Source organism: Emys orbicularis, chromosome 6 (genome assembly GCF_028017835.1).
Source record: "Emys orbicularis isolate rEmyOrb1 chromosome 6, rEmyOrb1.hap1, whole genome shotgun sequence".
NCBI classification, from domain to species: domain Eukaryota; kingdom Metazoa; phylum Chordata; order Testudines; family Emydidae; genus Emys; species Emys orbicularis.
The window spans coordinates 27,601,430-27,613,569 of record NC_088688.1 but is presented as its reverse complement, the minus strand read 5'-3'; the positions used below and the strand labels follow the sequence as shown (position 1 = coordinate 27,613,569).

General features: G+C 43.2%; 1 protein-coding gene across 1 annotated transcript in view; it reads left to right on the top strand.

Moving 5' to 3' along the window:
• FYB1 (FYN binding protein 1) overlaps nt 1-12,140 on the top strand; it is a 66,136-nt gene that overhangs the window by 17,111 nt on the left and 36,885 nt on the right. Inside the window, exon 2 of the mRNA XM_065406209.1 lies at nt 10,797-10,980. Within this exon, the coding sequence (XP_065262281.1) occupies nt 10,797-10,980 (184 nt within the window). The remainder of the gene's footprint in view (nt 1-10,796; nt 10,981-12,140) is intronic.

Sequence of the window (12,140 nt, the reverse complement as noted above, 5' to 3'; positions counted from 1 at the left end):
GGGGAAGGAAAATGTTTTTTGAGAACATGTCATAAAAATTGTCCCCACCTTCTCAAATTTTGAAATCAACCAGTTCTGCTGTGAGTTGGTTGGTGCCTGATGGGAGGTGCCTGATGGGAGAACATCTTCATCTGTTCTTTACACCAGTGAAAGTAGAAAGCATTCAGTACGGATCAGGAGTGTTCCACATCTCACAGGATCAGGCCTCGTGAGGAAGGTCAAGTGAATGTTTGATCGGGTGTCCATGGGGGTCTCCATTGTGATGTGTGCAAAATGAAGGAACACTTTTTCTAGAACTGTAGGGAGGACAGAAAGATGTTGGAAATTAGGATGAGATTAGTGCAACTAATGAGGAGGCTTCTGAAATCAGTAAAGTAGGGATAAAATGCTGGACTTGATTGTTAGAGAGACAAGGTGGTGAGGCAGTATCTTTCATTGGACCAACTTCTATTGCTGAGAAAGACAAGCTGTCAAGCTACACAAATCTCTTCTTCAGATCTGGGAAAGGTACTAAGAGCTTCACAGCTAACTACAAGATAGAACTGATAGTTTAGCATAAGTAGTTAGGTTTCAGAGTAGCAGCCGTGTTAGTCTGTATCCGCAAAAAGAACAGGAGTACTTGTGGCACCTTAGAGGCTAACAAATTTATTTGAGCATAAGTGTTCCTGGGCCAGAGCCCACTTCATCAGATGCATAGAATGGAACATATAGTAAGAAATATATATACATACAGAGAACATGAAAAGGTGGAAGTAGCCATACCAACTGTAAGAGGCTAATTAATTAAGATGAGGTATTATCAGCAGGAGAAAAAAAACGTTTGTAGTGATAATCAAGATGGCCCATTTTAGACTGTTGACAAGAAGGTGTGAGGATACTTAACATGGGGAAATAGATTCAATAAGTGTAATGAGTAGTTAGTACATAATAGGCAGGACCATTCAAGGTGAAGTGGCCCATTAACATCCCTGTAGGCATAAGACAAAAAAGGGAGTTAGTGGGTTACAGATTGTTGTAATAATCCATATATCCAGTGTCTTTATTAAGACCATGATTTTTCATGTCTAGCAAAGTTATGCATTTAAGCTCCCAGGCTCATCTTTTCGAAGTGTTGTACAGGTTTCCTTTGAGGATGAGGACTGATAGGTCAGATATAGAGTGATCGCTCTGTGAAAAGTGTTCTCCCACAGGTGACATGGTGTCTGTCTTTTATAATTTTCCTGTGTGAGTTCATTTGAGAGTATAATGATTGGTTTCACCCACACAGTTGTTATTAGGGCATTTGGTGCACTGGATAAGGTACACCACATGGCGTGATAGGCACATGTAGAACCCATGGATCTTGAAAGGTGTGTTGGGTGGGAGTTGTTGATCATTGTAGCAGTGGAGATATGTCTTCAGATTTTGCCTTTGTTCTGGCAGGGTCTAGTGCTGCTTTGGTGTTTCCTGGTCTGGGGGGAGCTTGCTTCTGTTGATGAGCTTGAAAGCTTGTCTCTCTCACCAACAGAAGTTGGTCCAATAATAGATATTACCTCACCCACCTTGTCACTCTAATATCCTGGGACCGAGATGGCTACAACAATACTGCATAGAACTTGATTGTGTCATTTAGGCTGTGCCGCTTCTCCTACATCACTGTGTGGGGTGCAGGAAACTATCACTCGGTATGGCAGGCCAGCTGCAGTGGCTGGTGTATAATGGGCTGACCCATGGTCCTGTTTCCTCTCTGCCCTTAGAGGTGCCCTGGATCATCTGTGGAGGAACAGGGATAGAACATCCCCTACAGTCCCCAGAGTGCACAGTAATAAGGTGTCATACACATGCTGGTAAAAGACTAGTTTTTATTTACTAGTCCCCATCACCTGATATGGATCAGGGGATACAGAAGGTCAATGACCACTGACTGCAGTGGCTATTGTTACACAGGGGGCTGCAGTTCTGCTTGGCCTCTCTGTGCAAGCACTCCCTATGTAAACATGGAATAAGGGCCAGGCACAATCTACCCCATGGAAGATACAGTACTCCTGGGGGCATCCTGTATCAAAAAATATATAATTCTGCACACAATATTTTAAAATTCTGCAAAATTCTGCAAATTTTATTTGTCAAAATAACACTACATAATCACGCCAGTTTCAATTATTTTGGTAATGTATTTCAAAATACCTGTCAGCAAGTATGTCTGTAACAATACAGACACACACAAAAATTCCCTGAGGAGTAGAGAGTTAAAGAAACCCCTATGACAAACCAATTCCTGTTTTTCTGCCCCTTTTCCCACCCCAGAGTCCAGCTGGAGAGCCAAACACCCACAACCCCTTTCCCCCCCAGAGCCCAGCCACAGGGCCCCCCCCCCCCAGCCATTACACCTGACCCCCTCCTCCACAGAGCCCAGCCACACCCCCACCAGGCCAGATACCCGCTCCTCTCCCCCCCCAGAGCCCAGCCGTGGCCCTCAGCCCAGACACCCTCCCCTCTCCCCCCTCCAGAGCCCAAGGAACCAGAGGGAGAAACAGCCTGATGCTCGGTCCCAGGCTTGCACGGAGTTTCCTGTGCACTGCTGCCTCCTTCCCCCAGGGCATGCTGGGAACTGCAGCTGTCAGGAATCCTCTAGCGTCCTCTCCCTCCCCCCAGCAGAGTCTTCTATGTGCAAGCTGGGCTCTGCCAGATCCAGTGGCCCCTATTGGCAGCTAGCAGCACTGCGGCCCATTTCTGTGGGGAAAAGGAAATTCTGCGCACACAACATTAATTTCTACAAAATTCTGCGCCGCACAGTGGGGCAGAATTCCCCCAGGAGGTGTCCTGTAACTAAAAGTGTTCAAACTGATGAGTTTTATGCAATTGTTGTGAAAAATAGCCACAGTGTTTATGGAAAACAGTCTAGCAGGCTATGACTTTTTGAGACCACCTTCAGCCATGATTTATACCTGAAAAGCAGAGGTTCATAATGTAAATGAAAATCTTCTTTACTCTTATTTTACTGATCACTTTTTATTTCCCTCCTGATTCAGGAAAACAAAAGTCCTGAAGTCAACGGAACTTAAGCATAGGCTTAAAATTAAGCACATGCTTAAGTGCTCTCATGTATCAGGTCCAGATTTCATTTTTATTTCAGTCTGATTCTGAAAACATACTCACAATGCTTAATAAGAAGTCCCATTAAAGCAAATTCAACTATTTGCATAGGAAAGAACCATCAGTGTAAATGTGACAGACTTACAGGAACTCCTCGCTTAAAGTTGACCCGGTTAACGTTGTTTCGATGTGAAGTTGCTGATCAATTAGGGAACATGCTCATTTAAAGTTGTGAAATGCTCCCATCTAACGTCTTTGGCAGCCGCCTGTTTTGTCCACTGCTTGCAGGAAGAGCAGCCCATTGCAGCTAATTGGTGGGTGGTTGGAACAATGGGTGGACCAGCTGCCCCCCTATCAGCTCCCCTCTTTCCTAAGTTCCCTGTGCAGCAGCTGTCCCTCCCCCCACTGCCATGTGCTGCTCCTGCCCTCTGCCTTAGAGCTGCTTCCAGAGACTCCTGCTTGCTGTACGGGGGGAGGGGAAAGAGGGGGGCTAATGTCAGGGTGTCTCCCCCTCCCCCTGCTCCTGCACCCCACTTACTCCATCTTCCATAGAGAAGGGGGGACATCCGACAGACGGAGGGAGCATCTAGGCAGTAGCTCAGTCTCAGCAAGCTGATTTAATTAACAAGGCAATGTACTTAAGCCTGGGGTCAGCTACTTAAAGGGGAAATGCGCATTTTTTCTCTCACACACAGGGAGTGTGTCTCTATCTGCCCTCCCTAGTTTCCTGCTGCCTTGTAGAGTGTTGTGAGAGTTAACCCTTGAGGCCTCAGTCAATTGCTAGTTCATTTAGCAATAAGGCATTCCCTGGGAAATATCCCGCCCTCTGACTCCTCCACCTCAACCAAGCTTCACAATCATCATCACTGTGTACCAGTATTAAATTGTTTGTTTAAAACTTATACTGCGTGTGTGTGTGTGTGTGTATATATATATATATATATATATATATATATATATATATATATATATATAATACAGTCCTTTGTCCGGTGAAAAAAATTTCCCTGGAACCTAACCCCCTCATGTACATTAATTCTTATGGGGAAATTGGTTTCGCTTAAAGTCACATTTTTCAGGAACATAACTACAACATTAAGTGAGGAGTTCCTATAGGCCCTAGTGATTCGATTCATTATAAGAATTAGATGAGTTCGGGGAGGACTTTCTTATTATTGGCCATGCTCCAGGTGTCCCTAAACGTCCAAGTACCAGAAGCTGGGAATAGATGATAGGGGACGGATTGCTTGAAATTGACCTGTTCTGTTCATTCCCTCTGAAGTATCTGGAACTGGCTACTTTCAAAAGCCAGGATACTGGGCTAGATGGACCACTGGTCTGACCTGGTATGGACATTCTTATGTATATAGGTTCTCATATTGCACTCATCACCATAGTATCGGAGTGCCTTCCAGTAGTGCATTAAGCAGTGTGACTGCACAGCTATCACGTGTTGTTCTTTCATCCTCTCCCCAGAGGAGATCCGTGTGCAGTGGAGGGTCTTGTTGTGGAAGATATTTTGTTTTGTGTTAATATACATATTTCTATGTACTTATGTTAGAGAAGGCAAGGTCAAAGAAGTGCACCTTGCACTCAGAGCAGAAGGTGATGAGTTCCTAGAGGAATTCATTTTACAGTATCAGACCAGCCCCCGAGATTGTTCTCACTCTCACACAGACAAGCTCTACCCTTGCAATAGAAAGTTCCATTGTACCAAGGGAAGGGGTTAGTTGTCAACCAGGGTCTTCATCCCAGGGTTTTAGGTTGTCTTTTAAATATCCTGGGCCCAGGCCTTGGGGCACCTTGAAGATAAGGGCCACACCTAGAATTTGATTAAAAATTCTATGAGAAGCTAGTGTAGAGAGCAGAAGACAGATGTGATGTGCTCACAGTAGCCTGTGTTACTGAGGAGATGTGGTGCAGTGTTCTGTATCTCTTAAGTGCAGAAGGCTTCATTCCAGGTATATCACATTGCTGTAATCTAGCCAAGAGGTGACAAAGGCATGAATAACTGAAGCCAGGTCACCTTCTACCAGGCTGGGACAGAGCCTCCTAGCCAACTGGAGATGATAGAAAGCATTACTCATGGATGCTGCTATGTGAGAGCTCAGCATCAGTGAGAAATCAATGAGCACTCCTAAACTATGGACTGAAATGACCAATTGTGGGTGTGTATCTTCAATCAAAGGTGATGGCATCATGATGGCAAACTTTTCAAAGTATTGTCCTCTGCCCTCCAGCATCACCTCAGTCTTGCTTGGGTTCAGTTTCAGCCAGCTGTTCTTCATCCATGAGCTGATCTTATCCAAGCACAGGGCCATCTTGCTAGTAGTGGTATGGTCATCTGTGGTGAAGCATAAGTGGGGCTATTGAGCTTCTGCATAGTTCTGGCACCTGAGTCCATTTTGTATGACCAGTACACCTAATGGCTGAATGCTGAAAAGAGCTGGAGAGAGAATTGTTCCTTGTGGGACTCCACAAGTGAGGGGTCTAGTGGTGGAGGTATAATTTCACAAGTCTTGAGTTGGGACTCCTTTAGATGTGTCCAGAACTTCCCAGAGCTGATAGGTAAGGTCCCATGGGAATCAAGACTGAGGGGAAAAACAACTGAGGAGAGTTGGCAGTTTTTCAAAGGGACACTATTAAGGGCCCAAAAGCAAGCTATTCCGCTGGTTAGGAAAGATAGAAAATGTGGCAAAAGACCACCTTGGCTTAACCACGAGATCTTACATTATCTAAAAAATAAAAAGGAGTCATATAAAAAATGGAAACTAGGACAGATTACAAAGGATGAATATAGGCAAACAACACAGGAATGCAGGGGCAAGATTAGAAAGGCAAAGGCACAAAATGAGCTCAAACTAGCTACAGGAATAAAGGGAAACAAGAAGACTTTTTATCAATACATTAGAAGCAAGAGGAAGACCAAAGACAGGGTAGGCCCACTGCTTAGTGAAGAGGGAGAAACAGTAACAGGAAACTTGGAAATGGCAGAGATGCTTAATGACTTCTTTGTTTCGGTCTTCACCGAGAAGTCTGAAGGAATGCCTAACATAGTGAATGCTAATGGGAAGGGGGTAGGTTTAGCAGATAAAATAAAAAAAGAACAAGTTAAAAATCACTTAGAAAAGTTAGATGCCTGCAAGTCACCAGGGCCTGATGAAATGCATCCTAGAATACTTAAGGAGCTAATAGAGGAGGTATCTGAGCCTCTAGCTATTATCTTTGGAAAATCATGGAAGACGGGAGAGATTCCAGAAGACTGGAAAAGGGCAAATATAGTGCCCATCTATAAAAAGGGAAATAAAAACAACCCAGGAAACTACAGACCAGTTAGTTTAACTTCTGTGCCAGGGAAGATAATGGAGCAAGTAATTAAGGAAATCATCTGCAAACACTTGGAAGGTGGTAAGGTGATAGGGAACAGCCAGCATGGATTTGTAAAGAACAAATCATGTCAAACCAATCTGATAGCTTTCTTTGATAGGATAACGAGTCTTGTGGATAAGGGAGAAGCTGTGGATGTGGTATACCTAGACTTTAGTAAGGCATTTGATACGGTCTCGCATGATATTCTTATCGACAAACTAGGCAAATACAATTTAGATGGGGCTACTATAAGGTGGGTGCATAACTGGCTGGATAACCGTACTCAGAGAGTTGTTATTAATGGTTCCCAATCCTGCTGGAAAGGCATAACGAGTGGGGTTCCGCAGGGGTCTGTTTTGGGACCGGCTCTGTTCAATATCTTCATTAACGACTTAGATATTGGCATAGAAAGTACGCTTATTAAGTTTGCGGATGATACCAAACTGGGAGGGATTGCAACTGCTTTGGAGGACAGGGTCATAATTTAAAATGATCTGGACAAATTGGAGAAATGGTCTGAGTTAAACAGGATGAAGTTTAACAAAGACAAATGCAAAGTGCTCCACTTAGGAAGAAAAAATCAGTTTCACACATACAGAATGGGAAGAGACTGTCTAGGAAGGAGTACGGCAGAAAGGGATCTAGGGGTTATAGTGGACCACAAGCTAAATATGAGTCAACAGTGTGATGCTGTTGCAAAAAAAGCAAACATGATTCTGGGATGTATTAACAGGTGTGTTGTGAGCAAGACACGAGAAGTCATTCTTCTGCTCTACTCTGCTCTGGTTAGGCCTCAGCTGGAGTATTGTGTCCAGTTCTGGGCACCGCATTTCAAGAAAGATGTGGAGAAATTGGAAAGGGTCCAGAGAAGCGCAACAAGAATGATTAAAGGTCTTGAGAACATGACCTATGAAGGAAGGCTGAAAGAATTGGGTTTGTTTAGTTTGGAAAAGAGAAGACTGAGAGGGGACATGATAGCAGTTTTCAGGTATCTAAAAGGGTGTCATAAGGAGGAGGGAGAAAACTTGTTCACCTTAGCCTCTGAGGATAGAACAAGAAGCAATGGGCTTAAACTGCAGCAAGGGAGGTCTAGGTTGGACATTAGGAAAAAGTTCCTAACTGTCAGGGTGGTTAAACACTGGAATAAATTGCCTAGGGAGGTTGTAGAATCTCCATCTCTGGAGATATTTAAGAGTAGGTTAGATAAATGTCTATCAGGGATGGTCTAGACAGTATTTGGTCTTGCCATGCGGGCAGGGGACTGGACTCGATGACCTCTCGAGGTCCCTTCCAGTCCTAGAATCTATGAATCTATGAGTGAGTGTACTGACCTGTGGGAATGCAGCTGGGCTGTTGGTTGGTGGGTGCAGGTGGAGTGGATCCATGCTGTTTGAGGAGGCTTCCCAATGTGTGTGGTTTTTTCTGTGAAGTAGGATGATAATTCTTTGCAGCGCTTGGTACTTAGCTCTGATCTAGGTTGTAGGTACTCAGGATTGCTGAAGCAATACACACCCTGGCCAGCTCCTTGGGGTGGGATTTGGCAGCTTCAATGGAGGCTAAAAGGAAGGTTTTCTTGACCTGTCACATAGCCTCAGCACAGGCTTTGAGGAATTTGTTAGTCATCCTGTCTGATTCAGCTTTCATTTTCTGCCATCAGTGCTCGGCTTTCCACCCTTCTGTCTGGATCCGGTGCAGGATGTCTGAAAGCCAAAGAGATCTGCAAAGGAGAGGAAGGAGTCATTTGGTGTGCCAGTGATTGAGGCTAGTGCACAATGATAATGATTCACCAGGTCTTTGAATGGTGTTGATTTACATGTGCAACCACAATGATATTTCATTATTGCTTCTCTTTCTGTTTTACCTGAGCGTTCCCAGCTGACTCCAATTCCATCACTAATATAGCTCCTTTCCATGCTGTGTATTAAACTTTCCGTGCTGTGTATTAAGACTTGCAGAAACAGACAAATATGGAACTTAGGTTAATTCAAAACATCCAATTAAAATAGAAAAGAAGCAGTATTGAAACATCATTATGGCTTAATCTGCAATCACTGTGGACCTGATTCTGCCAGCATTATTTCCACTGAGTGGTATTTTCCTACACAAATAGTCCCATTAATTTCAATACTAGAATGGAAGTATTTTGCACCCACACTGGTTTCAGTTTGCACAAGTGTGGATGAGTACACAAGGTGCAAGACAGGAGATAATGAGGCCTACAGAAAGAAAAGAAAAAGGAATCATTTTGAGTATAAATGTGATTACTTAGTATACGTTAAGTGCCAACAGTGTGCTAGTACAAATCACGAAGAGCCAGATTTTACAGCTCTTACTTTATGCTGAGCACGTAGGTCCAATAGAAGTCAATAAACAACTGGTGGGAGGGGAATGTGATTGTGTAATTAAAGACTGCACAAGAGGGCAGAATTAAGGTTGCACAGGGTAAAATAATGAAAAAGCTGATATGGGATTCAATTAATAAAGAACTAAAGGATAAGGCTATAATTAATGCTAGTTAATGTGATTCTATTGAAAATAGGTCTTGTCAAACAAAGCTGATTCATTCACTGATGAGATTACAAGTTTGGTTGACAAAGGTAATTGCATAGTTGTAATATACTTAGACTATTGTAAGGAGTTTGGTTTAATACTGCATGACATTCTGATTAAAAAACTAGCACTACACAATATCAATAAAGCACAAGGAGAAAACGTTGGGTACTGAAAAGCTCTCTAATGTAGCAGAGAAAAGCATAACAAGAACCAATGACTGGAAGCTGGAGCCAGACAAATTCAGATTAGAAATTAATCAAAGTTTTTTAACTGTGAGGGTAATTAACCATTGGAACAAACTACCAAGGGAAGTGGTGAATTCTCCATCTCTTGATGTCTTCAGATCAAGACTGTTAGCATGTGTGAACTGGGATTATTCAGAGGTTTATAACTTAGCCAGATTTAGGTGGATTTTCACAGCAAAGAATAGATCCCTAACACCAGAGCAACACACACACACACACACACACTGCTTCCAAATTAGAAGTCCCTGCTCCAATGAATGACAGTGGCAGAGCTTCTCAATGAAACAATTGTTGTAAGATTTTCTTATCATGAACAAAACAGTGTATTTTCCCTAATTTCATTCACAGATACAGATGAACCATTGTTGCTAAAACCCTTTAAAAAATTCAGTGTGAGGCAGATGCCTAGCATGGGAAATTTCAACCCATGTTTAAAGTTTGGAAAGTTATACGCAACTGAAAACAGGGTCTTAAAATGAAAAAAAAAATAGCAGCGTTAATTTTGGGCTTCACTATCAGCATCACCTATTAGAATTATTTAATGTTGGCTGGTGTGCTGATACTACAGCCTATCATGCTGACCAGTATTGCCTAATTGTTTCCTTGTAATATCCCCACTGTTGTATGTGACGTTCCCCTCTGGTGGTATCTGGACCGGTGATCTGCTAGATCACCCCAATCCTTGACTCTGGGAACCAGCCTTGCCTTGCTCTGCTGTGAGAACCCCCACTCCTGGGCTGTTCACGCACAGCCTCTACCAAGTAAGCTAATCCTTGGATTGTGCATCCGAATGACAGTAGCCAATATCTTCAGTCCCACACACAACCCTAAGAACCTCCATCTTGCAGTGTCCAGTTATGCTCGCTGGACACTGCAAGCTTATGAGTTCATCAATTTAACAAAGAAATTGATATGTATCAGGCTTGTTATCCCAAGGGGAGCCTCTGACACCCTTCAAACCAAACACACTGCTTCAGGTAGAATAAACAAACAGATTTATTAACTATAAAGATAGATTTTAAGTTATTATAAGTCAAAACATAACAAGTCAGATTTGGTCAAATGAAATAAAAGCAAAACACATTCTAAGCTGATCTTAACACTTTCAATGCCCTTACAAACTTAGATGCTTCTCACCACAGGCTGGCTGGTTGCTCTTCAGCCAGGCTCTCCCCTTTGATCAGTGCTTCAGTTGCTTGGTGTGGTGTCTGTAGATGTAGGTGGAATTGAGAGAGAACATGGCAAATGTCTCTCCCTTCTATCATGTAAATTGTTTGAAGCAGGGCCCATCTTTTTGTTCTGGTTTGTACAGTGCCTAGCACAATGGGGTCCATGGCTGGGACTCCTAGATGCTGTGATAATACAAATAATATCTGTCTATATATGTATTATAAGGCACCATGCACATCTACGATCTTTAAATAACATGTTAATTTCTGGGTATGTTTCCTATTAATATGTTATATCTAGAGTTTATCTAAACAAGCAATGTTTTGTCTTTGGATCATCTTGAGTTGTTAACTAGATAAATTGTCTTTGTTTTGTTGGTTTTAGGCTCTAACAAAGAAGTTGTTAAACAGATCTCCCACTCAGTGCTCTCCTCACCTCTACTTCCACCCTCCCATTCTGCTACACAGACACCACCTCCTCCTCCTCCTTCAGCTTCTCACCCATCAACACAAGCACCACCAGTTCCCAGCCTACCTCCCAGAAACATCAAACCCAGCTCTGATCCCTCGTAAGTGAACATGAAATCTGTTTTGCTTATATTTTGCTTTTACTTTCCAGTTCATGTCTATCATGGGAGACCAACATGCTCAGGCAGTGGCAGTTTAAGGCCAGCTCCCAGGTGCCTGGAGACCCAAGCTCTCACGCCACATTGAGTCTGCTATTAAAGTGACTGAAAGTCTTTACATGGACTATAATGGAACTTGGATTGGGCCCTAGCTGATGAGACCTTCAGCTCAGCTGATTGCTGCCAGCCCCTGGAAATATACTATCAAATCCCTCCCTCCCACTCTGCAGGTGATGGTGGGAGAAAACTCTTCCATGTCCTGTATCACAAAAGTATAAGGGCAGGTGCTCTGTCCTCTCCCTTATGTGTAGGGAGTAAGTAGTCCAGCCAGCAGCAGCAACTGAGAACCTTACTCCAGCACTCTGGGTCAATGGCAGAGGAGGGAAGAGACAGAGAAGTCAATGGCCACCAGTCAGTGCATACCAGGCAAAAGGGCTGGGGAGAGTCAGTGAGACTGCACACGTGAGAGAGGAACCTGGCTCATAGTTTTAAATTTCGGAGCCTCTATTACCCATTGTGGTGCTATTTTCATGCTCTTCTCAAATTTGGCTTGCCAAGTCGGGACCTGCTGGCAGCCAAAGGGTTAAAGGCATGTGTTTCTAAAGTGAAAAGGAAAATGGAAGCAGGTTCAGTATTCAGAATAAGCAATTTTGCGGTAAACAACTTATTGCACACATAGAGCATCTATCAGACATAAGAGGTTTCTGTCTTACCACACAGCACACTGTATGTTGCTACTGATGATGTGAAAGCACACAGTCTAAAGAGGCTGCTGTTCTTGAACTTGAGAAACATTTTCAGATAGAAAATTCTCGTGAACCCAAACAAATATATTACTGAGTATGAACTACATTAAGTGCTCCATCTAGTGGCCAGAGAGCAGCTAAACCACAGCAGGTCCCACAGCTTCTATAAAAAGCATTCCTGTACATTCTCCGTCCTGTCTGCTTAAGATTCAAGCTTCTTCTCTTTGCCTGCAAGGACCTATATAACATGCAAATATATGTTGCTATGCTTATGCATCTGCAGAGATTATTAGTGTTCCAAACCCCCAAACAGATTTCTGACTATTCTGTCTGTCTGTCGGTCTGCCAAATTACTGT